A 27,016-nucleotide genomic window follows, 5' to 3' on the forward strand; every position below is an offset into this window, starting at 1 on the left:
CATTCAAATACCTGTACAGCACATCTACGAACCCAAATGGAATGATTTTTTACGTACATTGCCACTCCCCCTCTCCGCATAGAACTCCTTGAAAAACAGCCAGCTAATCTGTAACCCGGTAAAGGAGGCCTCTGCATTGTCAAACTTTTTAAGTGGCGCTCCGATACACCAACAATGTCACAGTCAACATCTATAAGCAGTGTCCTAACTTCATCTCCAATATTTCCTACATTTTTGATGAAATAGACTAATTCCTTCCCTACTTGGATACCTGACCTCCTTTGAAAGCGATTCCTTTGCTAGACGGATTTCCTTTAAGCAGGGATACTTCAGTCTAAAAAGTCGCAGCTCTAACGCTAACTACTACAGGAACTTTCCCATGAGTGATCCCACCAGCGCCCAGGTGCAGGCCATACCTTGTGACACCCGATCTATTGATAGACTCAACGGGCTCCGTGCCCTCCGCCATCGGCGCCTTCTCCAGCCCCGTGTCAACACGCCTAACAGCCTCATAAAGACGACGCTGATCATGACGCTGAAACAGCTGCACGAAGTGCACATTAATGCCATCAGTTTGATTAGCTATCTTTACCAGGTAATCACCTATATCATATTCCCCGTCCCTATCAAGACTATTCCCAGTTCCATCCACAATCACTACCTGATCCTCTTTCGGAAAATTCCTACTTAACTCCATATGTTAAGTCACCTGAGCCAACCCTGCACTAGGCCTTACAATGCTGATAACCTGGTACTCACTCCCCATGACTTCCTGCAACTGCTGGCCCACACCTCTGCCTTACGAACTACCTAGCAGCAGAACCTTATTTTTGTTAGAATTTGCAATTGACTTAGGCTCCCTAACTACTGAGGACTGCGGCGTGTTTCCTACAAGTTGTCATCATCTGCTTCACATACCCATTAAACACCATCCTGCTCAGATATCTGTGCACTCGAACTAGATCTCCAAATCACGAAATTCAGCTGCCATATTAGAAAAAAATTAAACTTCAGAAATCTAATCTTGATTTATTGCATGTCTGTTTTTCATAAACAAGTTTATTTTACGAAGGTAACTGGGCCAAAACTGTTTTCTTCCGAAAAGGGTATAAATCGAACGACTGTGACCATTTACACTATTCAAGACAGATCTGAAATCTACAGGAGGCAACTATAGTTAACGTAATAACATCTTTGGACAGCAAAAGTGAGATGTCTTTGGATATAGTTACTCTCTGTCGTGTTTGTAGCGAACCCGGGGAAAAGGAGTAAGTTCCAGGAGACATCACGCTCACACCAAGCACCACCGTCCCGATAGTGGACTCCAGTTGGCGAGGAAGAAAATCCCAAATTCTCTTCATAAATGTTACTTTAGATATGCCACATCCAGCTGAATCCAATCATTGATTATTAGATCTCGTAGAACTATCAAATGAGAGACTGCTCATTGCCACGTTCCACCTGTTGTTCCAAATAGGAGTACTAAGTCATTTTTCTACGCGTTCACAATCGGGCACCTCAGCACGTCAGTTAACGTGCGATAGATATCAGCAATTCTTGTTGGGTTTCAAGCCGTCTGTCACAACATTCCTTGCAAACACGTTGGACTGACTGCGAAGTTACACCAACAAATCGGGCATCTTTATTCATGGTGCGATAATGGTCAATTCCAAACACCTTAGCTCGCTTCTGCAATTCTGTGGCGCCTACACAGTGACCCGTCACGTTGCGCTTATTCCATACAACAGACACCGACGTACACTGCACGCTACTGCCACTGTGTCACGTGACAACTTGGTATCAGATGTGCACCAGCTACAGGGTTACAAGGCGACAACTGGTCCATTTCAAGGGAGTAACTGATATTTTTTTCCTGTGAGCTTACCCTTGTAGCAATAAATTGTTAACTTCTTAAATCTGATTTAATACGTAAATGTAATTATCTATACCGCAATCCTAAAAAACTAGCAACAGAAAAAACACATATAATGGATTATACTGTAAATGATGAAAGTATGTGAATGCAGCTTGCCGCTAACTTGGTGTAATGTCTCTCACACATAAACCTGTACAGTAAAGTAAGGGCCTCCTGTTTTATCTTTAGGCTGATCCGTGATAAGACAGGCAAACAATTATACTAATGGAGGATTCTGCACATTTTCTCTAATTTCATTCGCTCTCTCTCTCTCTCTCTCTCTCTCTCTCTCTCTCTCTCTCTCTCTCTCTCTCTCTGCCCTTTATCTATATACAGTTTTAAATATAATATTTCATTACGTGAACTCAGCCCAATAGAATCTCTGGTGGAGCCCCTCGTCTTAATATTCAGCGGCTGGCTTACTGTAAAAGATCTTTCTATCTATTATTATTGTTAAGCGCTGCATTCAGTTGGGAAAATCGATCGTTTGAACAATTCGTTCATTTTACGACAGATTTAGAATTTCAGATGTGTCCGAAGCCTTTTTGGACGATTTTATAAAATCTCGGTGATTGCAGGCTCTCTTCGTCACAACTGAAACTTCCCCACTAATTACAGGGCCAAGACAATCATCAATGATTCAGACAGAGAACTCATTCGTCATTCACTCTAGAATAAAAGGGTCACAAACCTTATTTCTGAGGAAAATTTTATATTCAATCCATCTCCATTACATGTTCCGTTTTCTGTTGATTCCCAGTCTTACTTAATTTGCGTTTACAATTTTTTCTCTCTCTTCAAATAACCCGCTAGTGCACAAACGTTAATAGCTCGCTTTAGCGAGAAGAAGAGCAAATATGTCTCTTTTAGCAACCCGACAATCTTCCAACAGATACTTCCGAAGCTGTCCTCGTTATCCGTCTATAACAACCATGGAGAATACATATATGTATCTCTGTTATTCCAAAGAATAAACGTACTAGAAAAATACCTTGGCGTCGACGAGCTGTCGGCGCATATATTACTAGAAAATCCGATCAGATACTTTTCAAAAGTGAATAAATGTGGATGATTTGATTGACCATTATTGATTACTGCGTGGTAGAGGGTAATTTTCCGTGGGGAGATTACACACATTTTTGGAATTGTTTTATTTTAATCTTCAGACTGAAATGTATTTATTTAATATGACCATTGGGAACCGCAATGCAATAATAATGACAGAATAATAGGTTATGCAACTGAATATGGACATATAAAGCTCAAAATGCATCATGTGTTAAATAGAAGCCATGTTTGTGACTGTAGACTCATGCCCTTCTCTTTATATTTAACGAATTTAGATACGTGACGGCTTCTACAATAGCCACTATTAAAACAGCTAAGTTTCCGTGGTTTCCCTGAATCTATTTAAGCGAGTCTAGGACACAGCCACTTTCCTCATCGTACTGCGCCATCGCCACAATGTTTAACCCTAATTATCTTTCCTGCCTTCACCGACATGTCCATGACGTGGAGGGCTGGACAATGACTTTTCTAACATCTAGTATCTTCTGCAGTTCTAAACATCGTCGAGGCGTTACCCGTTTCAATATAAGGAAAGACGTGACTGATCTTTTCTGCTGTTGGCTTATTTTGTTCATTGTACATGATTACAGAAATGAGTTGATGACTCAGTATTTGTTTCTTCCAGGTGGTGGTGACGTATTCCTCCACATACGTGCTGGTGGCCCTGAGCATAGATCGCTACGACGCCATCACGCACCCGATGAACTTCTCTGGCAGCTGTAAGTAGGTGTAAAGTTATAATGGTGAAGTACCACCGCAAAAAATCGCCCATTTCTCTTATTTAACTAACTGTAAGTCTGTTGCCATGTTTCATCTATCAAGTGACTCAGATGGAAATCGTTATTGCACAGTGCTGTATGACAACTTTCTAAATGTTTATACACGAGCAGGCCGGCCGAAGTGGCCGTGCGGTTAAAGGCGCTGCAGTCTGGAACCGCAAGACCGCTACGGTCGCAGGTTCGAATCCTGCCTCGGGCATGGATGTTTGTGATGTCTTTAGGTTAGTTAGGTTTAACTAGTTCTAAGTTCTAGGGGACTAATGACCTCAGCAGTTGAGTCCCATAGTGCTCAGAGCCATTTGAACCATTTGAACCATTTGAACCAGCCATACACGAGCATTTGTTTGAACGTGGATACTTAGAGGTAGCCCTTTCTCAAGAGAATATCCACGGGTATGCTGACTAATTTTTACATACGGTAAATTAGAAAATCTGTGCCAGAAAGGCTTCGAAACCGGCAAATATTGCATTTTCTCAGTAGATTAGTGGTAATACGCCTCACCTTCTCCATATTATAATATTGTTCGAAGCGTTCTATCTCGTACTAGTTTTCTTCTTAAAGACTATCAAAATATAGGCTCTCTTCCTTTTAATGATATTTAGGAACTGAAACTAGTCAGCAGAATCTGTAGCCCAGAGTCAAAGCTCCAAGAGAAGAGGGCTGAAAATGTTGCCCTGATGGAGAATCTGCTTCACTCCAGCAAAGTGTCTACGTGTTACTTATTTGTCTCTGACACATGGAGACAACGCACGAGAGTAAAAAGATATCACGGAAAAAAATCATAAATACAACAAGCAGAGCGTGATGCAGTCGACCAACTGAGTAACAAGTCTCTTCTACTTTTTTCCTAAATATTAATGCAGAAGTCTCAACGATATTCTGGGACTGCAACAAGTATCAAGCACTAAATTTCAGTCGGCAGAGACTGATATCGTCTCTCTACGGGTTGCGGAAAATCTGGTTAGCCAGGATAGTGACTACAAACTGGCTGCGTATGATCTGCTCTCATTGAAGGCGAACATCCAAGACGAGGAGCAACCCACCCGGCAGCTGAAAACAGCATTTCCACCGTCTAGGGTTCTACCCGTTCGATTTGTGGTCTGTCTTGCTATTCCGAGCTTGAGTCGTCCGTAAGAAATAGCGGTAGGACAAAATTGTGGAAATATTGCGAGAAGTGCATGCTTGAACTTAAATCAAGACGCTAGCGAAGCCGGAAGGTTACGCTGTGCCATGTCATCAATATGTTGCAAGCGTCAGTCGTGGTAAGAACACTCTTCTGTGTAGTTGTGAATGCAGTATGTAGGAGCCAAGTGAATTCGAACGCGGTGAAATTTTTGGTGCTCGTGTGGTGGGCGTTTCCGTAAATAAGACTGCCGGAATGTTCGGTGTTTCAAGAGGTATCGTATCGAAAATTCATATCACATACGGTAAAAGGGGAAAAACATCATGCATTAAGTCACAACGCGAAACAAAATCTGTGTTTAGAGATCGTCACAGACGGTCACTGAAGAAGGTTGTGACAAAAAATAAGAGGACGACAACTACAAAAGTCACTTTAGAACTGAATGTCGCACTCGCGAACCGTGTCAGCGTAAATGCAACACAAAAAGAGCTCTATAAGCAGGGAATTCCAGGGTGAGCTTGAAATCCAAATGCCCGTAACTGCAAACCTGCGAAGCTGTGAAACCTCGGCTGTGAAGCAGTGGAAGAAAGCCATTTGGTAGGATGAGTATTGTTGCACACTGTCTCCAACTTCTAGCCGATCTTACGTCCCAAGTGTGAAACATGGCGAGGGTTCGATGACGATTTGTGCAGCCATATTGTTACTCTTTATAGTCGGGCTACCACCAAAGATTATGTGACAATTTTGGGTGATCAGGTCCATTCCATGGTACAGTCTTCACGGTAAACAATAACAGCTATACAGTTGCAGCATAAAGATTTATTGAAATCCTTGACCAAGGTTTCGGTATATCAAAACATACCTTGAAACTTCCTGGCAGATTAAAACTGTGTGCTGGACCGAGACTCGAACTCGGGACCTTTGCCTTTCGCGGGCAAGTGCTCCACCATCTGAGCTACCCGAGCACGACTCACGACCCGTCCTCACAGCTTTAATTCCGCGAGTGCCCCGTCTCCTACCTTCCAAACTTCACAGAAGCTCTCCTGCAGACCTTGCAGAACTAGCACTCCTGGAAGAAAGGAGACGAGGTACTGGCGGAATTAAAGCTGTGAGGACGGGTCGGGAGTCGTGCTTGGGTAGCTCAGATGGTAGAGCACTTGCCCTCGAAAGGCAAAGGTCCCGAGATCGAGTCTCGATCCGGGACACAGTTTTAATCTGCCAGGAAGTTTCATATCAGCGTACACTCCGCTGCAGAGTGAAAATCTCATTCTGAAAACATAATTTCATCAGAAGCAAAATACACTAAAATCACATCCTGCAGTGGAGATAGATAAAACAATCGTGCCAAAGGCGTCGTCAGTAGTTAAAATTAAAATATCACTTCCATCTGTACAGCATTATTATTTTAACTACTGCACGATGTGATTTTAGTGTATTTTGCTTCTGATGAAGGTATATTTTGATATACCGAAACCGTGGTCAAGGATTTCAGTAAACCTTTATCCTGCAACTATTTGGCTTTTATCATTTACCGTGAAGATTTTTAACAGTTGCTGCTTCAGCCATGTTTAAAATTTTGCCATGGTACAGTGTTTGTTCCGCAATGGTGATGTTGTGTTCCAGGACTACAGGGTCCCTGTTAACACAGCTCGCATCGTCCAGGACGGGTTTTGTGAACATCAGGATGAATTGTCGCGCCTCTCCTGTCCACCTTAGTCTTCAGGTCTTATTATTATTATTATTGCCCCTTTGTGGTCTACTCTGGAGAGAAGGGTGTGTGATTGCTACCCATCTCCGTCATCGTTAACTGAACTTCGAATAATTTTTCAGGAAGAATGGTATAATACTACCCTGAAAACCATGAAAAATTTGTATTCATAGATTCTGTTTCGAGTGAAAGGTTTTTTGAATGGGTTTCCTACATCGTATTAGGCATGGAAATTTGTTATGTTTGCGTTGTGGCAAACCAATGGCAGTCTTCGATGACTTCGAGCATCGAGCTTCACAGTGACTGTCGACCGGCTGCAGGCCGGGAACATCATCGAGTATTAAAGCTGTTCAAAAAAGAAGTGTCGAATACTTTGACAGGTGGTGGAAATCATCGAAACAAGAAAAATAAGTCCAATTAACACGTGGGTACGGAAGCGCATACACTCTGCGATAAACTCCTGTTTTCAGGAGGTGTTGAACTTGGCGTTCATTTATGACAATGCATCCCTCTGCCCTCCGGCGTAAAGAATGACACACCCTCTAAAGTACACCCGGTTTCTGTTGCGCGTGTTGGCACGAATTCAAGATGTGACCTTGTAGTGTCCGCACATCGTTGATTGGCGTGGCGTAGCCTAGACCAATTCCTTCAAGCGTCCCCATAACGAAAAGTCAATGGGATTGAGGTCTGGGGAACGAGAAGGCCAAGGTGTGCCCACACCCCCGACCGTTCCAGAGGTCCGGAAATGTGTGCGTAAGATGTTCGCGCACATAGTGACGAAATTGTGCTGGTGCGCCACCATGTATGAACCACATTTGTATTCGCTACTGCAATGGCACAGCCTCCACCAAAGTAGGCAATACATTAATGAGTAAGTCCAGATGATGTGGCCCGGTTAACCTTTGTGGTAGCACATATGGCGCTAATAATCTATCGTCAAGTACGCCTGCCACACGTTGATTAAGAATCGCTGTCAATGCCCTCTTTCCTGAACTGCTTGGGGATTTACATCTGCCCACCCATGCTGGTTCCCAACGTTCCCAAAAATGGTTCAAATGGCTCTGAGCACTATGGGACTTAACATCTGCGGTCATCAGTCCCCCAGAACTTAGAACTACTTAAACCTAACTAACCTAAGGACATCACACACAGCCATGCCCGAGGCAGAATTCGAACCTGCGAATGCAACGGTCGCGCGGTTCCACACTGCAGCGCCTAGAACCGCTCGGCCACTCCGGCCGGCGGAAGTTCTCAAAACCATCTCTTGCTATCCCTGCCTCATCGGTAGATAAAATCGTGGATTTGAACAGTGGATCTGCGGCACATTTCTGTAACAGCCATTGACAGAATCGCCTTCTGCCAACGTGATCATTCGGCCTTAGGGCCTGAATGCGCTGTAAATGATATGGCTACAGCAATTGTTGATGAAGTACTCCCGGATAAGAGAATGACACGCCTTCTGGTGCTGCTAATCGTCCACGCTGGTCCCAGGAGTTTCTTCCACGGAATGTAGCACATGCTCCTCCATGTCAGGCGTACGGACTGTGCGGGACTTTCCATTGTCGGACCTCAGAGGTGCAAGGGTACCTGTGTCTGTCAAACGCTGGAAAAGTCTGCCGAACAGCTTATCAGAGTACACTCTACGCTGTGGATATTTTTCAGCGCAGAGGGTATTTGTTAAACCATAGCAGAATACCGTATCCGTCATGTCACTTCTCGTATAATAGGCTTCCATTGTTAACGAGTGGTCTAAGAGACAAAATGTAAATGTACTACACGATTTGTACGTACCAACAGGGCAATAACAGTAAACACATAAGTAAATCCGCGTTTGGAAGAGGGTAAAACAAGATACGTGCCCAGGTTTGAAAATACTGTACAATAAGGCAGACAAACACGACGAAAACTAACGTATCCTACGACTTGAACCACACATTAACTGCAGACTACCTAATAGTAGGATGAGTAATGTGAGAAAGATCTCGTAGTACCCTGCCGGCACATTTGACGGAGCGCCAATGCAAGGAATGCGGTAATATCCACAATCTAGAATCGCACAGTCCCTTTCTATAAATGTTTATTTCGGAAAGTATGCGTTTTCGGTCCCATGTTTATTGGACTTATTTTTCTTGTAAATATTCGACACTTTTTTTAATACCTTGTATAAGCTTGAAAATTTCAAGATTCACTTAATGTGTGGAAATCAATAAAAAAACAGCTCAGTCAACCGAATTAGGAATGTAAATATATGTCGACGGAATATTTTATTTGCATTTAAAAAGTATTTACTCCTTTCTGCAATCCGATCATGAAATTTTATGATCATTTAGCATTTCCAAATTGTGAAATTTAAATTATCGTACTGTATTGTTTGAAGTGTTTCTCGCAAGATTGAAGTCTGATTTTTCTAGAATCCTTCACAAAGTCTTACTTACGTGCACTACGCCACTACACGTCGCGTTTATTGAGGCATTTCAGTTGAATAGTGACGACATTGCTCGATTTATATTCATTTCAGTTTCAGTTGTGTCAGCCAACTATCAGCATCACTACTGTCCCCAAAGCATTACTACGGTACCTACCAAACTTTACCTTCATGCATGGAAGATGGCGATATAAAAGCTTGTATAAATCTCAAAGAGGAATCAGTCTCTTGCAGTTCTCCTGCTCACATTGCAACTTGCAAAAGCGCAAAAAAGACGTGCGACGTGGAACGACCATGCTACAAGCTGTGTCCACTGAAATGGTTTTTTTTTTTTGTTATAAGAGAGAATTATGTACTGCGCCTAGGACAATAAAACGGCTTAACGTGTCTCTTTAGCAATGCGCTAGTTGTAGGGAAGCAGCCTACTCACCCCTTATAAAATTCACATCAGTCTTTCCATTGTGTGCCAGCCAGTCCGCTGTACCTAGCTCTGACGTCATAAATGTTGCGCAATACTTTAAAAATCAAGTAAATAACCTAAAACGCTTCTAGCATGTCAGGAGTAATACTAAATCAATATGTGTTGAATATCAGTTCAATAACTTTAACCATTTTCGAAATTTGGACGTTTTTCTGTAAAAATCATTGGCGCAACAGAAAAGAGCTAGAAATTAAAAAAATTATATTTAGATTCCTTTTGCATAATAATTTAGTAGAAACAGTATTCTGGATCTCACAAACTAACATTTTAGTTGAAATTTATGATTTTCTGGTTTTTATCTTAAAAATTAAGGAAGCAAGATAGATTAAGTAGGCGAATAAATAAATCTAGGATGTTTAAATTTAAGTAGAAGGGAGATCCGCTATAATCGTAAAGATGTGAGAAGTTTCAACTGAATAACTATAGAACTATAGCGATAGCGTATCTCCAAAGGGCAAGTTCAGAGCTCGTCTACTGCATGTAGTGTAATTAAATTAATTATCTCGGCCAAAATATTTGACTTAGCCACGTCAGACCTTTATTATGATTACTTACCTGTGTGCTGATTGCACATTTAGATTGAGAGCTTCATCGGCCATCCGCAAAGGAAGCAATGATTTGTTCGATAACTAAAAGTGGTGCATTACTAGCCCAGCGGCTAGTCGGGAGAGCGGATTTGATCAGGCGTTCCCTTAGCCATCCGCACCGCGGCTTTATATGTAAGAACGCTGCGCGAGAAAAGGAAGGCCCCAGTTTTCTCCAGACGCTGATTAGCGCACCACCTGTGCCGGGAGTCGCGTCGCGTCGGTATCGTTGATATAAACAGCCTTGGATGCAGTAGTAAGTTACCTGGGATACGCGTAACATGAAATCGTTTTCGAGTGAAGTGCTAATTTTGGGATGACTTTAATGATCTATCTTTAGTTTTCGTATGTCGTATTTTCGCGTGCCGCCGCAGGACAGACATTCTACCATTATTAGCGTGGCGTTTGATGAACATTATCATCAAATTATGGCGAGCATTCACTTAAACATTTAATTTGAACAGTTATAGTGGCATCAGCGCATTAGACTCTGAACTGCTCTAGTAGATGGATTGTGTGGATTCTTTTTGGTCAGTGACTTTCAGAATATAGTGAACATTTTAGAAAAAATGGTTTTTGATTATGAATCCCAGACAATCTCCTAATTCCTTAGAGCTATAAGCTGTAGCTATAAATGTATTTCTCAGATGAAGTGGGCACTAGGAATTCTAATTACAGGCTTCACGTTTTGCTAATCACTTTCTGGTTGCCAATATTTTAATTAGAGAGCCAGTGTTTGTGAACGGCAAACAACAGCATTAAGTAAATAATACAAAACTTTTATACAATTATTCCACCCGCTGCCCCACATAGTGATAGTTTATACTGCTTTTGCATGGCATCATCTGTAATGAGATCCTGTAATAATTTTGTAAGAACAAGAACGCGATGGCTTCGCTCTTCTGAGATAAGAGGTCACAGACAGTATCAACGTCGAGAGCAGACTTGTGGCTTGTCGCAAACTGCGTCTCTTTACAGTAGGAATTCCTATGCTGCTGTCCCGGCAATGATGGTATGAGACGAGACTGTCTAACCGTGCATGCAGCTCACGTAGAAACTGTGGCAGCACAACTTGACTCGTAGTTCTTAGCTGGCAGCGCATGGATCACGCCATAGGGTGCACCAAGCATTTCAGGAGTGGCATCTCACTGCCTTGGAACGCGAAAACAGTTTTCTCAGAGAGTCAACTCAGAGTTGTAATTGCACTTTACTCTGCATCAGGTCGTGGCATTACAAACATGGTAGCCCAAGACAAAATTCCCAATTATTATTTTTATAGCATTTTCCCCCCACCATTTGCATTACACAAAATTTATGTTTTACTTTATTGCATAGCGACGTGCTTCAAGAATGTTCCACTGATCATCAGGCTTTACACCTTCACTCATTGCAAGTTACACAAAAATATAACCAGTAACTCTGAGATACTGTGTTCGTTTCATAAATTAACTGTTAACTGCAACTGCGCTCGCATACCAGTAGTTTTGCTAGGATGAGTGATGGTAAGTAAGGAAGCTACTTTACTCATAATAACGCAGCTACCCTCACGTGTCTGCCCATTCGGGTAAGCATAGCTCATAATGTTCGCACCCCCCCCCCCTCCTCCTTTCCAATTGCCCATAACGCATGACACGGCGGCATCTACAGTATCACTCTCAAGAGATTGGGGGCGGAGGGACACGGGCCGAAGCACGAAAATATGTATCTTACTATTGAAGTTGAAATATGTTGTACAATGTGTACATAATGTAACAGATTCAATAATTCTTAACAATGTTTATGTTCACCGATGTAAAAAAAAGAATGAAAGAAAGATGTTCCATTCCCTACTTCTCCCTCACATTGGTCCATTCTTCTTTTCTTTCTCTTACTCTCTGCATTAGCCTATGTTCTTCCAAAGGATTAACGCAACCTCCACATCACATTTAATCCGAAGCAGTTCAGCGGTGTACTCGTGAGTTACTTTCGGGTTTATGATATTAGTATGGATGAAGTAATTTATATCAACACAGACTCACACATGGTTTGCACATGTCTGAAACTAAAGATAATATTGGAGAAAAATGAGAAAGATTCAAATCAGTAATGTTGAAAATAGCTAATGAGACACTTGGGAAAAGTAATATATCAAATCGGAGAAGGGGTCAGAAAATATGGAATACAGAAATCGCCAACAGTATTAAAGAAAAACAAAATGCTTATAATGCCTATTTATAACGCCTATTTACAAACACGGTCAAATGAAGCCTGGGGCTGGGTGCTGTGGCCGAGCGGTTCTAGGAGCTTTAGGTTCGAATCCTGCCTCGGGCATGGATGTGTGTGATTTCCTTAGGTTAGTTAGGTTTAAGTAGTTGTGATGACCTCAGATGTTAAGTCCCATAGTGCTCAGAGCCATTTGAACCATTTGAAGCCTGGGAAGTATGTAAACAGAAAAGAAATAAAACGAAAAATTTAATAAAAAGATATCATAATGAATCCTGGGAAAGATTCATTGCTAATGTTGAGCATGACAGTCATGGAAGACAGAATATAGTGTTCAAACTTATCAAGCATCTGAATAAAACTGAGAAAAATACTGCAAACAATATAATAGCAGGAAATCAATGAATATACTATTACAGAAATTTATGGTATGGCGAAGCTGGTGAAGAATGTTATTCTATAAAAACTGATAATAGCTCTGTATATCAAAGAGGCAAAAAAATTAAAAGTAGCCCTAAATGTAACAAAAAAAAGGAAAGCTTCTGGCCTAGATAGCATTAATGCTGAATTAATCAAATATGGAGGAATCATTTTAGAATTTTGATTCCTCCATTCTTTAAATATGTGTTGGATGAATTGTTCCGTACATGAATAATGGAACATAGCTTAAGTTACTTCCACATTTTAAAAAGTCGAGAGGAAAGATAAAGGGAATTATAAAGAAATAAGTTATAAATGCAGGATATCAAATTTATGGAAAATTCTTAAAGATTACAAACTATTGCTAACGCAATAATCTCAGAAGAACAATCAGGCTTCAGAAAGGAGCGTTCGTGTAATGATCATGTATTTATAATAAGACAAATTATTGAAAAACATCGGGAATTTGACTTAGAAATGCTTTTAGCATTTATTAATTATTAGAAAAGCTTTGATAAGTTACAAACACCCCTTTTGTGGAAAGTACTGAAAATAAAGGTTTCCTAATCAAATGAAATGACACAATTCAGCGACTCTACTAGTCTCACATAGATATGATTTTACGTATAGAGACTGTAACGGCAAGTAAAAATTTGTACCAAGGCCAAGAGTCGAACCTAGGGCTCCCGCTTACTAGGCAGGTGCGTTAGCCACTTTTTTTTTTTTTTTTTACATTTTGTTCGTTATGGTTCGTTGTATTTCATCGTAATGGACGTCACATGACATGCGTTGAAGTTCTTTTCACTCAGTTTTTTTGTATTACACAGGCCAGCCAGCTCTCTCAACGAACACGCTGAGCTACCGTGCCGGCACCACTAAGCCACTTAGCCACAGCGGTTCATACAACTGCACAGATTATCCTGGGATGCCTCACTCCTCGAACCAAATTCTCACTACCGCCCCAGTCTACTTTAAATTCCTCCTTACACACGAACAGAATTACTGAGGCTCTCCATGTTCTGGAACAGCACCTTATTAATACCGTAAAGAGTATACATATAAACACAAAAATAGTTGTAAGTTAAAGTTCGAAAATTTCAGACGAAATTTTAATAAATCAAGGTGTACAATAAGCGTGCAGTCGACCACCCATTTATGTAATTTATATATTGATGATCTGGTTATCAATTTGAAAGATGAAATATAGTTATGAATTAAAATTGGATGTAGTGTACCATTAAATACTGTGTTATATGTTGTTGACCAGATAATTATACAGTAAACGGTACATAATTTGCAAAGACCAATATATAGACTGAGCCAAAACGTGATATATTACAACTTAATTATTTATGTAAATAAGAAAAAGATAATGGCTCTTAAAGGAAAGAATCCAGTCAGATCAAAAATAATAATAAATGACAAAATAGACACCAGAGAAGAAGTTAATGGGATATGTAAGGGGTTATAATAAAATGGGTAAAACAAGGAATGAAAGGATGAGATCAGATTTAACAGTATTTTCAGTTAATGACAAGATAGCAGAGAACAGAATGAAATGGAAGGATCATGTTCACAGAGTAATAGAAAATGTATTGCAGAAAAAATGAATTATCGGATGACTCGAAAGAGAGAACTAGGTAGACCACGTAAGAGATGGATGGATGGACGATAGAGACTGGAACAGGTGACTACGATACCTAACCCTTGGAAGGAGATACTGATTAATTTTCCCCGTCATGATTTTCTATCTGAATGTGGAGGGTAATCTCAGAAACTACTGTAGCGATTCTGATACAGTTTCCACTAACAATGGGTAATTTTTACCTCTACGTCAGACAAGTCGTCCCCCCCCCCCCCCCCATAGATATTAGTGTTACCCATGCGAATCCAGTGTGCGTCGCTATGTAATATAAATTAGTGTCATTGGAGAAAGCAACACCATCTTCATACAGGGGAAAACCAACAGATTGGAGAAAATTAAATTCGTCAGTGGTTAGATTGAACCCAGATTTTCAGAGTAAGGAGTCACTACTGTCAGTGTTTATAGATTATAACTAGCCTACCAACAGAACAGTCGCAATAAGAGATGGTTAACGTGTAATGCGAAGCTGATATGCTATACAACATTCGTCCATCCTAAAGCCTGTGCCATGGATTGTCTGTCGTTCAACTCAAAAAGTCTGAATGGGAAACGAAAAGTTAGAGAGAGAAGAAATCTCAGAACTTGAACCCAATATTGAAAGGTGGGGAATATCGGAAACCTTTTAAAGCTCTTCTACTAAATAATAGAGGAGGAGAGGGAAGTAAAAATTCCCCCTCTCTTTCACTAGATGTTATCACGAGCTATGTAATGGCAATGGCCTACCAATAGTATCCTGCAGAATTTTACCCAAGGAACAATCGCGATAAAACATTTCGGTGAATTCGACAACGATTGTTGATGGTTTTCAGCCACTTACAGACACCAGAAGATCCCTGAAGAAGATCCTTGCAGACGGATCGAAATGTCGAATAGTAAAGAAACCACCTTAAAAGGAAGATGAAGGAGCCTGGAAGATTTTATGTTCAGGAAGAAAGTAGGTTCTGATATCTAGAGAAACAGAGGTAGCAAGGGAAGGGGATGAGGGGCGAGGGGGGGGAGGGGGCACAGAGAGAGAAGAAAAGACTGTAGCGTGTGGGATTCAGCTTTCCCGCAAGCACGTCATTCACCAAGAATCACGATTACGCGCACAATTCAAAATGCCTATCAGTGTTACATGAAACAAAGAAATATGCAAGCGTTGTACTTATTGAAACTTCCTGGCAGATTAAAACTGTGTTCCGGACCGACACTCGAACTCGGGACCTTTGCCTTGTGGACAAGTGCTCTACCATCTGAGCTACCCAAACACGACTCACGCCCCGTCTTCACAGCCTTACATCTGCCAGTACCTCGTCTTCTACCTTCCAGACTTCACAGAAGCTCTCCTGCGAACCTTGCAGAACTTGCGCTCCTGGAGGAAAGGATATTGCGGAGACATGGCTCAGCCACAACCTGGGTGATGTATATAATCCAGAATTAGATTTTCACTCTGCAGCGGAGTGAGCGCTGTTATGAAACTGATGTAAGGTTGTGAGGAGGGGGCGTGAATCGTGCTTTGGTAGCTCAGATGAGGCCGGCACGATAGCTCAGCGTGTTCGGTCAGAGAGGCGCTGGCCCTCTGTAATAAATAAAAAAAAAAAAAAAAAAAAAAACGGAGTAAAGGAATCAACGATCAACTTGAACGGATGTCCTATGACGTCCGCCCAGACCAAACGCAACGAACATTACCGAACAAAATTAAAAAAAAAATGATAGAGCGCTTGCCCGCGAAAGGAAAAGGTCCCGAGTTCGAGTCTCAGTCCGGCACACAGTTTTAATCTGCCAAGAAGTTTCATAACAGCGCACACTCCACTGTAGAGTGAAAATCTCATTCTGCATTGTATTTGTTCTCTTATATGTAGTAGTGACAAGACAAAATGCTTCCTACAAATACGCAGAACGTTTACAGACTTCATAAAAGAGAAATAAAGTTTCAACACTAATTGTAAAAATGAGTGTACCAGTAAATTAATACGTTGCACAAAAGACTGAAGACTTTAACAAATCTGGTAAAAAAATATTTACGAATTTTCCATAAATATTAAATTAATTGGCACAACGAAAAATTTGGAGCAACGCGTGTACCAATGGATCAAAGTATAAGAAAGTCAAAATTTTAAATATTTTACTTTAGCCAGACGAGTCCTTCATACCGGAAGAAAGATATGTAGGCTTACAGCCTACAGTTTACCGCTTACATCCTTCCTGCAAATTGAATACAATGTAGAGACCTCTATTACAAAGAATAAAGTGATGGCTTTCATGTTGAAACATCATAACTGCGTGATTTTGAAGAAAGTTTCATGTTGCAACTACTCAGGATATCTAGATGCCGTAACCTGTCTACAGCCATCTACCCATGAAAATAAACGTGGCAGCATCCATAATACATTAAAAAATAAGAGCTGACAAAAAACTAAGAACATAATTATAATAAAGGTAAGGATCCTCTACCACTCCTTCGTGAGAATGAATCTGGGTGCCTACAAAAATACTGTAATAGGCAAAATATAAAGTGTGGATATAACATTCCCGAGACGAGAGATTACTCAAGATCTGTTCATATCATAAACAAATCAATGAGCCTAGAGCTATAATAGTGAATCTTGCTTATAGTAACAAAAACTCGTACATATAGAGGATAGACAGCACTTCGCAAGATGACGGGTAAACAATATATAAACAGATTGATGGGCAGATAATTTGTGAATACGGAACTAGCTTGAAATCTAGTCCAATACAGAACAAGAAGACATAGAAAAATTAATTCTTGTGTGAATATCACTTTGTGACTGATTAAATGATGTCACCCCTAGATACGGTAAGCTTTAACATTAAATGTTAACATTTTGTGTTAGTCTTGACCGTGACCTTTATGAATATTAACTAAAACTACTAGGAACTGTAATCAGCCACATTTGTTATTCTTTTTATTGAGTGTTTCAAATGATTATACATTTATCATCAGACTGATGTATTTATTGAATAAGAACAACTTTTAAGTTACATGTAGCACAGACGGCAGCAGAAGCCAAAAAGACCTATTTTCGTACAAATGTCAAAGTTTTGCGGATATTTTGAGTGCATAAATGAACAGTAATACTAACATGTTAAGTTGGCGCGTAGGTTCGTAGCGTGTTTGTTTTTCAAGTTGGTATTCCGGTTGCTATGGTTTTTTTATCGATTGTCTTTTTTTATTTGTAGTTCACTATTGCTATTTGAATTTACATATTGTCATTTTGTCATTTGGAGATAGTGGCTGGATCTGTGGATGCTAGAAAATGGAGTGCCAAGTGGATAAATCAGAACGTTTCCGACATATTCTTCTGTTTGAGTTCAATAGAGGGGTAACAATAGCAGAGGCAACAAGAAAGATTTGCGTTGTGTGTGGGGATAATGCCACCGGACAGACCAAGGCGGGAAAATGGTTCTCGTTTTAAGGAGGATCGTTTTGACATTAGTGACTCCTCGCGTTCAGGAAGACCTTTGAGGTTCGATGAAGCTCGTTTAAAAGCATTAATCCACAAGTATCTACGTCATCGTACTCGAGAACTGGCAGATGTGATGAACTGCGATCATTCCATCATTGTGCGACACGTCCACACAAGGGGGACAGTTGAAAAATCGAGTGTATGGGTACTGCATGCTCTAACCCAAAATCAATACAAAATCTACGGGTCGTGATACGTAAATCTCTGCTTGCTCGTCATCAGTTGGCTCATAAACAACACCGACCATACCTATCCTGTAACGTAATTGGTGACAGGAAATGTTTTCTTTATGCTAACATAAGGAAACGAAAGGAATGGTTGATCCAAAACAAAGCAGCAAATTCCCGTACAAAGACCTGCACGCAACCACAAAAGATAAGGTTATGCATCTGGTGGAACAGCGACGGAGTCGTGTGCTACAGATTGTTTCCCCGAGGTGTTGCCATCACTGCTGACATTTGTTGTCAACAACTGACGTCTTGCAAACACAATCTAGGAACAACGTCCTTGACGACTGCGTAAAGTGATGCCACTCCGCAATAACGTCCACCCGCATTCTGCTAAACTGAGGAAAAATATACAGGAGTTGGGTTGGAAAGTTAACCTGATCTTGCGCCCTCATATTTACAACTTTTCCGCTCTATATCGAACAACCTTCAAGGAACTTCCTTTCCGCGTGAAAATGCGCTCCGAACATAACCCGACTAGTTCGTCACCTCATAACCACGTGATTTCTACAGTCGCCGAATCGAAAAGGTATCCCTGCATTGGCAGACTGTTGTAAACAGTGATGGAGAATATATCACTAATAACGGATAATGTGTCATATGTATCTGTTGTGTTTATTAAACTTATGAAAAAACACCACGAACTGAACCACCAACCCAATAAATATTTTTCTGTGATCGCAGACTATTTTTTGTCTTCTCCTGGCCGATGAAACACATCCGTGCCTTATTAACTGACACAAAATCCACATTATGCTGAAGGTGTTATTCTCTGAAACACGTAGTGGAAAAAATAACAAAGAGCATGTTAGTGTGTGTGCGCGCAATTCATTGCCCTTTCCTCAGCTGTAATGTAAATGTGCTGCATTTGTTTACATTACCAAGAAGCTTCATTATCACCTGTTATGTGATTTGTAATTTCAGTTGACAGTAGTTGTTACGTTAGTACTGTCGCTAAACTGTCAACAGAGAATACGTATCACCACTATCCTCACTTCAGACAACACAGCAGTTTACGGAATCAATGTGGACCTTAAGGAGATTGTAACCTACCAATATATTTGATTGTATATTCTCATATCTACATACTATTTGATCTTTACCTTATGGAATCTGTTGTAAGGTGTCCGGATTTTTCGGACCTTACATGAACTTCATCCATAACGACAGCGCAATACAGTACGACATCCTCAGAAAATAATAATTATATTATAACAACAGAAAGCAATTGCAGTAATCTCATGTACCGAAAAGTGACGAAACAATGTCTACCATTATAAGGGCAGGGGCATGCATAAATAAGTGAAAGGCATTTTGGAGACGAACCGAGCACATGGGTAATGGCATTGGAAAACCCCACTTAACAAGAGAACGTCGAGCTTCAGCGCAGAAAGGGATAAGGCCTGAACAATACATTATTCCTTTTCATGTAAATACGGCCAGGACCAAGGGTAAGTGGCTGGACAGCTTTAATAGGACTAGGTGGCGACCCGGCAACAAAAATAAAATTCACTTCAAATGAGACGGCGATTGGCTGAAGCGGATGCGACACAGTGGGGAGATCCCCATTATATAAAAGCATTTTGAGAGCTAAAATTTCTAAAGAATCTCTCTCGTCTTGCGGCAGAGTGCACAAGTGTGTGGAAAATGGCGAGGGCATTGAAGGCTTTGCTTCTGTGAAGTGTGGGCAATATGCTTTGCATCATGGCAACAGATAGCAAAGATGTAGTTAATTATTCCTGTGGGAATTTTTGTGGGCAAAGAAATTGAGCATGTCGCTCCAATCCTTAGCAAGTGTGCAATAGCCATTATTTCGACTAGGGAAAAATTAATATTCTAAGGAATGCAGGAAAGTTGAGACAGAGAATTCAGTCAACACCAGAGTAGGGAATTAGCGTTTCAGATCCAGCATGGAGGCAACGCCATTGCAGGCCCCCTTGGTAAAATACCATTGCGGATTAGGTCACAGTACATGTTGAGTCGATTTTTTTCTCACTCCAACTTGCGTATGCTTAGACCATTGAATATCAAACGTTAGGATACTAACCTACCCTCACATTGACTACATGAGAGTTCTTCATTGGTTTAAAAAGTAAACTTATTCTCCACAAACTAAGTGCATTGACCAGCTATGCCATCATAGACGTAAGTTAGCCGATGAAGATTTTTAATCATTCTTGCCTGTGATAAAATTATTCGTATGTACAGATAAAGAATTTAATAATCACCAATTCAATATGTCCAAGAGTTAAATATTTTGTTGAACGTGATTGCTGTGTATCACTTGACCCCTGAAAGCAAAGTTGAAACATTATATGTAGAATGAAAAATGTAATAGTTGTTTTGTGTTTCTAGAATAGATCTGAACCTTTCACTTTTATTAATTTATGCACTCTTGTTATGTGACAGCAGCATTTCTGATTGTACCTAATATTAGCTTCATTACAGGGCCAGGTTCATATTTATCTAGAATTTCTGTTTAACACCCTGTGTTTGAGAAGACAGTTCAGATGTTTTGCCAATCTATGTGCCTCACACCATCGTACAACTAAAAGAACAGATATCAGTTTCAGTTCAGGGTGTGTTAGTGTGTTTCTGCAATTCATAGCCCTTTTCTCAGCTGTAATCTAAATGTGCTGCATTTGTTTACTGTTACCAAGGAGCTTTATTATCACCTGTTACGTGATTTGTGTGTCCTTAAACTTACATAGGTATTCTGCTTGCAGGGCGCAGAGCCAGACTCCTTGTGGTGTCTGCGTGGCTGTTGTCTTTTCTCTTTTCTGTGCCCATCATCATCTTCTACGAGGAGAAGACAATCCAAGGTAACACAGCATTATGTCGCTGTTATTAACAGTTCTTGTCAAGCAAGGTGCTTGCAGACATTTTAAACACAACTTTGTGCATCACTGCAGGCACCCGGGTATGGCACCAATAAAAAAATTAACCCAACACTATGACAGGGGATCACCCTCGACTACTGTGTTTAGCAACGGTGGTCAGACAGATCACAGTGCCGCATACCAGTCGCCATTTCGATGCCTGGCACTAATAACAAGTCCAGAGCCACCCCGTCCCTGTAAACTACAGAAGCCATATAGTGGAAAAATTGCAGAATAGTGAAAGCAGTCATTTCAGAACAAGTGCTAGAGCTTACCCCTGTATGATTTGACATTATGCCAATGTATGGGTAAGGTCATGGTTCTGGATTAGCTGCTCACCGATTATTGCTGCTTAGTGTTGAACCCTTAAGTGATATTCAGTACTGTGATCTGTCTATCAACCGTTACTATCTGCGGTAGTCTAGGACAGATCCTGCCGTCACTGCATTACTGCTCACGTCAGCTGGCAACGGTTTGGTTAGATATACTCACGGTACACGCTTGCTGTGGTGGCACATTAGGTATCCAGCACCTGACTGAGTGTTCCACGAATCTGGCTTCCACGATCTCACCACGGCCAAATATCCCGATCACGGGTAGTCTTTGTCATCTCGACCCTCACGCTGGCGACCAACATAAATATTGAAGACTTCCCCGTCGCGTGACACTGCCGCGACACGCACAGCTTTTGCCTTCCTACTAACGTAGAAAGAACCCAACTTAGGAAGTTTTTCATACGTACGTCCTGTCCAAAAGGTATACAGAATGTTCCTCACATGATAAAAGCTGTAACAAAAGGTTAGCTTCACTGCACACGTGAACAGGGTCCACAGAGTTACACTGACCACACTCTGAAAAGGGGCGGCAAAGATATGGGAGACGCAAACATAAGTATAAAGAAATTAAATGCAAAGAAACTTGCATAATAAAATAAATTTGTAAGTTGATCGATGAAAGAAAGTTCAAAAATGTTCATGGAAACACCGTAATACAGCAATATAACTCACTTAGGAATGAAAAATGCAGGGAAGCCAAGGCGAAATGGAGGCAGGGAAGATGCCAAGAAATCGAAAAGAACTGGTCATAGGAAGGACTGTTTCAGCATACATAGAAGTCGAAACAACCTCCGTTGAAATTAAAAGCAAAGAGATTAACACTAAGAGTGCCAAAGGAATTCGACTGTTAAACGCAGAGGATAGGATGGATAGGTGCAAGAGTACACTGAAGGACTTGACTGGAATCTGCTTTTCACGTATATCAAGCGACAAAATCAACAACATTTTAATACACACACATAAAAAAACTTTACAGACTCGTAAATAAACTCTCGATTCTTCCAAGAAACAGTCATCTGCGATAATAAGACGAGATGATGACGCGCGGTAATGCGCTTTAAATTTTACGCATTACGCGTGCTAGGGTAGTCCGTACGCTTGCGATGATCACGGTATCCGGAAGATGGGGGTGGTCAGTGCATCTGCCTAGTAAGCAGGAGACTCCGGTTCGTACCTCGGTCCAGCACAAATTTTCAACCTTCCCTATTGGTTTAAATCAATTGTATCTTAATTTGCTAGCCGGTTAGTAGTTCGTGACTGGCACCATTGGGTAGTACACATAACTCTGTGCACTGGCTCCTCACGTCTTCTGTGTAGCACATCATTTTTGTCGTAATTAATGTGGCTTTTCAGTTACATTTAAGGTTGCGAAGTGTATGTCATACATGAGCTATTGCAAACGTTACATACGAGAATTGGATCTTTAATAGTGGCAACTATTTATTTACAGCTCGTACAAAACAGATACGTGTTTCAGAGTTTTACTGACCTTCAAAGTAGTCACCAGCATTGTGGATAATCCATTGCCAGCGAAGTGGAAGTCGTAGTATACTCTTAGCAGTTCTTGACAGTTCGAGCGGCGCGGTCTATTGCCCGACGAATTTGTAGCAGTTCTGACGCGAATGACGTGAAGTGTTTTCTTCAGTTTAGAAATCGAGTTGAACTTACGAGAGCCTAAGTCAGGGGGAGTGCAGTACGCGGTATAGCAGTTAGCAGCCCCATCAGTCAAACAAATCAGTAACAGCTTGCACTGTACGTACTTGAGCATTGTCCTGCAAAATAGTGGTTAGGTCCTGCAGAAAGTGTCATCACTTCTGTTTCTACGCTGTTCATTTTTGAAACACAACCTACGACCAGCTTAGAAGTGATGACACTTTCTGCAGGACTTGACCATCATTTTGCAGGACAATCTTCAAGTACGTACAATGCAAGGTGTTTGTTACTGATTTGTTTGACTGATGGAGCTGCTAAGTACTATACCACCTACTACACTCCTCTGACCTAGGGCCTTGTAAGTTCAACTCGATTTCTAAACTGAAGGAAACACTTCACGTCATTCGCATCAGAATTCGTCGGGCAATAGACCGCGCCGTTCAAACTGTCAACACGACAGGCAGTGCTAAGAGTATCCTACGACTTCCACATCGCTGGCAACGGGTTATCCACAATGCTGGTGACTACTTTGAAGGTCAGTAAAACTTTGAAACACGTCTCTGTTTTTTACGAACTGTAAGTAAATAGTTGCACTATTAAAGTTCCAACCCTCGTATTTCAGAGTCTTGGTCTGAGAATGGCCTTAAAGGTCCATAATTAACAAAACAAAGTTGTTGGGATCAATACTGCTTTTTAGTATAATATCAAGTGCTAGTCCTTAAGCTTAAATGTCAATTAGTGTTAAATAAATTGTATTAATCAAATATCCTTGTGGATAAGATACCATACTCTGAATTTATTGAGGTTTTAGTGCCTACCCAAAATAATTTAATCTAATTCAATTCCTCATGAGCGTATATAAATTGCTAAATTTGGGGATTTCGTCTTGAAGCAGCCTTTGGTAGTGTTAAAATTAAATATCTGTGAATTATCGTTAACAACAGCACACAGCGACACCACAATGAGCTTTAGTAACCACTTAAGGAGCGACATCGGTCCTCTGCAGGTCTCTCTGCATTTCGCAACAATTCTCTAGCGTCGTGACTTCTTTTTAACAGCGTTATCAGCGAAAATCCTCATGGAGCTTTCGACGTCATTCAGTAGGTCGTTTATATACAGTCTAAGAAAGATGCATCACGAACGAATTTTCCGGATGGGACGGAAATCGGTAGATGTGATTTATATTTGCTGAAAAATAAATGATTACAATTTCGTGAAAGATTGAATCATTTACTCAAGAGAAAAAGCTTCATAAACCCAGCAAGTCAATAACGCGTTGGTCCACCTGTGACCCTTATGAAAGCAGTTATTTAGCTTGCTAATGTCTGATAGAGCTGTTGGATGTCTTCCTGATCAATATCGTGCCACACCAAGGTAATGGGCGCCTCAGATCGTGAAAATCCGGAGCCGGTTGGAGTGCCCTCCCCATAATGCTCCAAACGTTCCCCGTTGGGGAGATATCCGGCGACCTTCCCGGTCAAGACAGGGTTTCGCAAGCTCGAAGAAAAGCAGTACTCTCATCGTTTGCGAGTGGGTGTTGTCTTGCTGAAATTTAAGCCCAGATTGTAATGCTGTAAAGGGCAACAACACGGGACGTAACATGTCGACGTGCCGCTGTGCTTGCAAGGGTGCTGCGGATGACTGCCAAAGGCGTAATCCTATGGACACAAATGACACCCCACGCCATTACTCCGAGATGGCGGGCCGTATGGTGGACGACAGTCAGGCTGACATCCCACCGCTGTCCAGGACATCTATAGACATGTCTTTGGCCCGCAGTCTCACTGGCTGGAGTAGAATTGTCTTCAGTGATGCGTCCCGCTTCGGGAGCCCCGATGACCATCGAAGCCGTGACTGGAGTTGGCCTCCAGCCATCTCGTTATTTTGACGATTTAATGTGCCAGTCGGGCGAAATTTAGCACAATATCCCTCAGCAGGACATCCAACAGCTCTGTCAGTCAATACCAAGCCAAATAACTGCTTGTTTAAGGGCCAGAGCTGGCCCAACGCGTTATTGACTTGCTCAATTTTGTGAAACTCTTCCTCTCGAAGAAATCATCCAATTTTTCAGAAGTAGTAATCATTTGTTTGTCTGTACATCTACATCTACCGGTTTTAGTCCCGTTCGGATCATTTCTTCGTGGTGCGTCGCTTCATTTTAGTCTTAGAGTGTAAATTGTAAAAAGTAATGGTCCTATAACACTCCCTTGCAGTACGCCCGAAGATTTTTTAAGTCAGAAGATTTCTCTCTGTTGAGAATGACATGCTGTGTTCTGTTTGCTGTGAACTCTTCAGTCCAGTCATACAACTGGGCTGATGTTCTGACCGTCGCATTTTGTTCATTAGGTGGCAGCCCGGAACTATATTGGATGCCTTCCGGTCGACAAGGAACACGGCATCTACTGGTTTCTGGGGCCTGTGGACGAACAGAGGAAGTTTCGTGTCACACGATCACTGTTTTCGAAACCCATGTTGATTTCTAAACAGGAAATTTTCGGTCTCAAGAAACAGTCAAAATATCTTTTCTCGTGAGCCGCTACTGAGAAATCAAAGGTGGCTTTTCGAAGCTTTCGCTGAATCGTCCAACAGATCTGAGAAGCTATCCCAATACTGTTGGAGAGCCTCTGCAACGCTTTTCGAGTTTAGGAGGAATACCAAGTGGGCTGAAGCGTGAATGGGAAATTGGATTGAGGAGAGAGGCATTGTTGTGCAAAGCCACTATACCAGCGTAGTGGTTAGCACATCTGCATAATCAGCAGGTGATCCAGTTTCGAATCCTAGTCTTAGTACAAATTGGCATTCGTCGCTTCAGTCTGCATAAAAACACCACTATCAAGTGGCCATCCCGTTTCTCTTGGTTGGCGAGTGTATAATGAAACGTCACTCTATTTTAGTGGTACGTCGCTGGGATGTAGCTTAGATACTGCACCAGTTGTTACGTACGTCCCTTTCCCATAATACCAACATGCCGCGGTATCCATTGTAGATGAATCAGTTGACACAGCTTCTTTGCTCTATTGAGACTTCTCGGTATATCGTGTGTCAAGGGATTTACAGTTTCTCCTGTGACTGGCCTTGGGAGAGTTTGTAGGGTACTCTTTGAATCAGTGCAGATCAGGACTTTGTGTATGTCGCCTTCTCATGTGGCTTCCTGTTCTGACCACATAGTGTATGAGGGTTCGTTCCTGTGAACAACAAAGTCTGACATTCATTATTCATTAACTGCCCAACACGTCTTCTCATGAATGCGTCATTTCGCCTATCCTGTAGAGGGTTCTCGACGCTGCTGCAGTCAGTAGTATTATTCCTGATGACGATTTACGCTACAGCTGTTGAAAGATCGAGGATTTCATTATAAATCACGTGGCTTGAAAGCCGAGAAGATTTTATGTATTCATTGACCTACTGACCACAGAAAAAGCTGGAAGAGTAATTTTCGTCTGTAGAGTGTCTATACTTTCTGTTGACGATGTTTCCGCAAACCTAAACATATCACCCTATCATGGTGAACATTAATAAAACCGACAAATTGCAGGGACGGATTCCTGACTGGAATCTGAGGAAAAATGTGCTGTGAACATGTGTCCGGAAATGAATCGTTCCCACAGCAGACTGCGCTCACGAATGAAAGTTCCTCTCACGACATGCCGTGTGTTCCTTGTGTGTTTCAGGCTGTGTGATTGGCGCAGCGCACTGTAAGCAACGGAATGGACCGGTATTCACGTCGGAAACAAGCCGTGTGCACGGCCAAGCAGATAGAAACGGTCGAGGGGCTGTTTCAAAACAAGTGCCTTCACAGACACAAACCACATCACACATCATTTCAGCCCTTTTTGGGTCTTTATGCGATCATGGGACCTTTGAGACCGACAAACGTACAAGGAGGCAGCGGACTATGCGTACACCAGATCTGGAGGATCGGGTTCACAGGATACTCACACGAAACCTTTAACAAGCTCCAGGCAAGAGGCCCGCCAACATGGAGTAGGCCAAAGTACGATTATGTATGTCCTATATGACACTCGCTACTATCCGTATCACCTGCAAGGATTATCAGCAGCGGATTTTCCTCTACGGGAAGGATTTTGTCGATTATTTTTG

At 41.5% G+C, this 27,016-nt stretch overlaps 1 protein-coding gene across 1 annotated transcript in view; it reads left to right on the forward strand.

Moving 5' to 3' along the window:
- The window catches only part of LOC124544641 (cardioacceleratory peptide receptor-like), a 456,935-nt gene that overhangs the window by 258,718 nt on the left and 171,201 nt on the right, over positions 1-27,016 (forward strand). Inside the window, exons 3-4 of the mRNA XM_047123254.1 lie at positions 3,609-3,702; positions 20,775-20,870. Coding sequence (XP_046979210.1) covers positions 3,609-3,702; positions 20,775-20,870 — 190 coding nt within the window. The remainder of the gene's footprint in view (positions 1-3,608; positions 3,703-20,774; positions 20,871-27,016) is intronic.

The sequence above is a fragment of the Schistocerca americana genome, chromosome 8 (genome assembly GCF_021461395.2).
Source record: "Schistocerca americana isolate TAMUIC-IGC-003095 chromosome 8, iqSchAmer2.1, whole genome shotgun sequence".
In the NCBI taxonomy this organism is placed as follows: domain Eukaryota; kingdom Metazoa; phylum Arthropoda; class Insecta; order Orthoptera; family Acrididae; genus Schistocerca; species Schistocerca americana.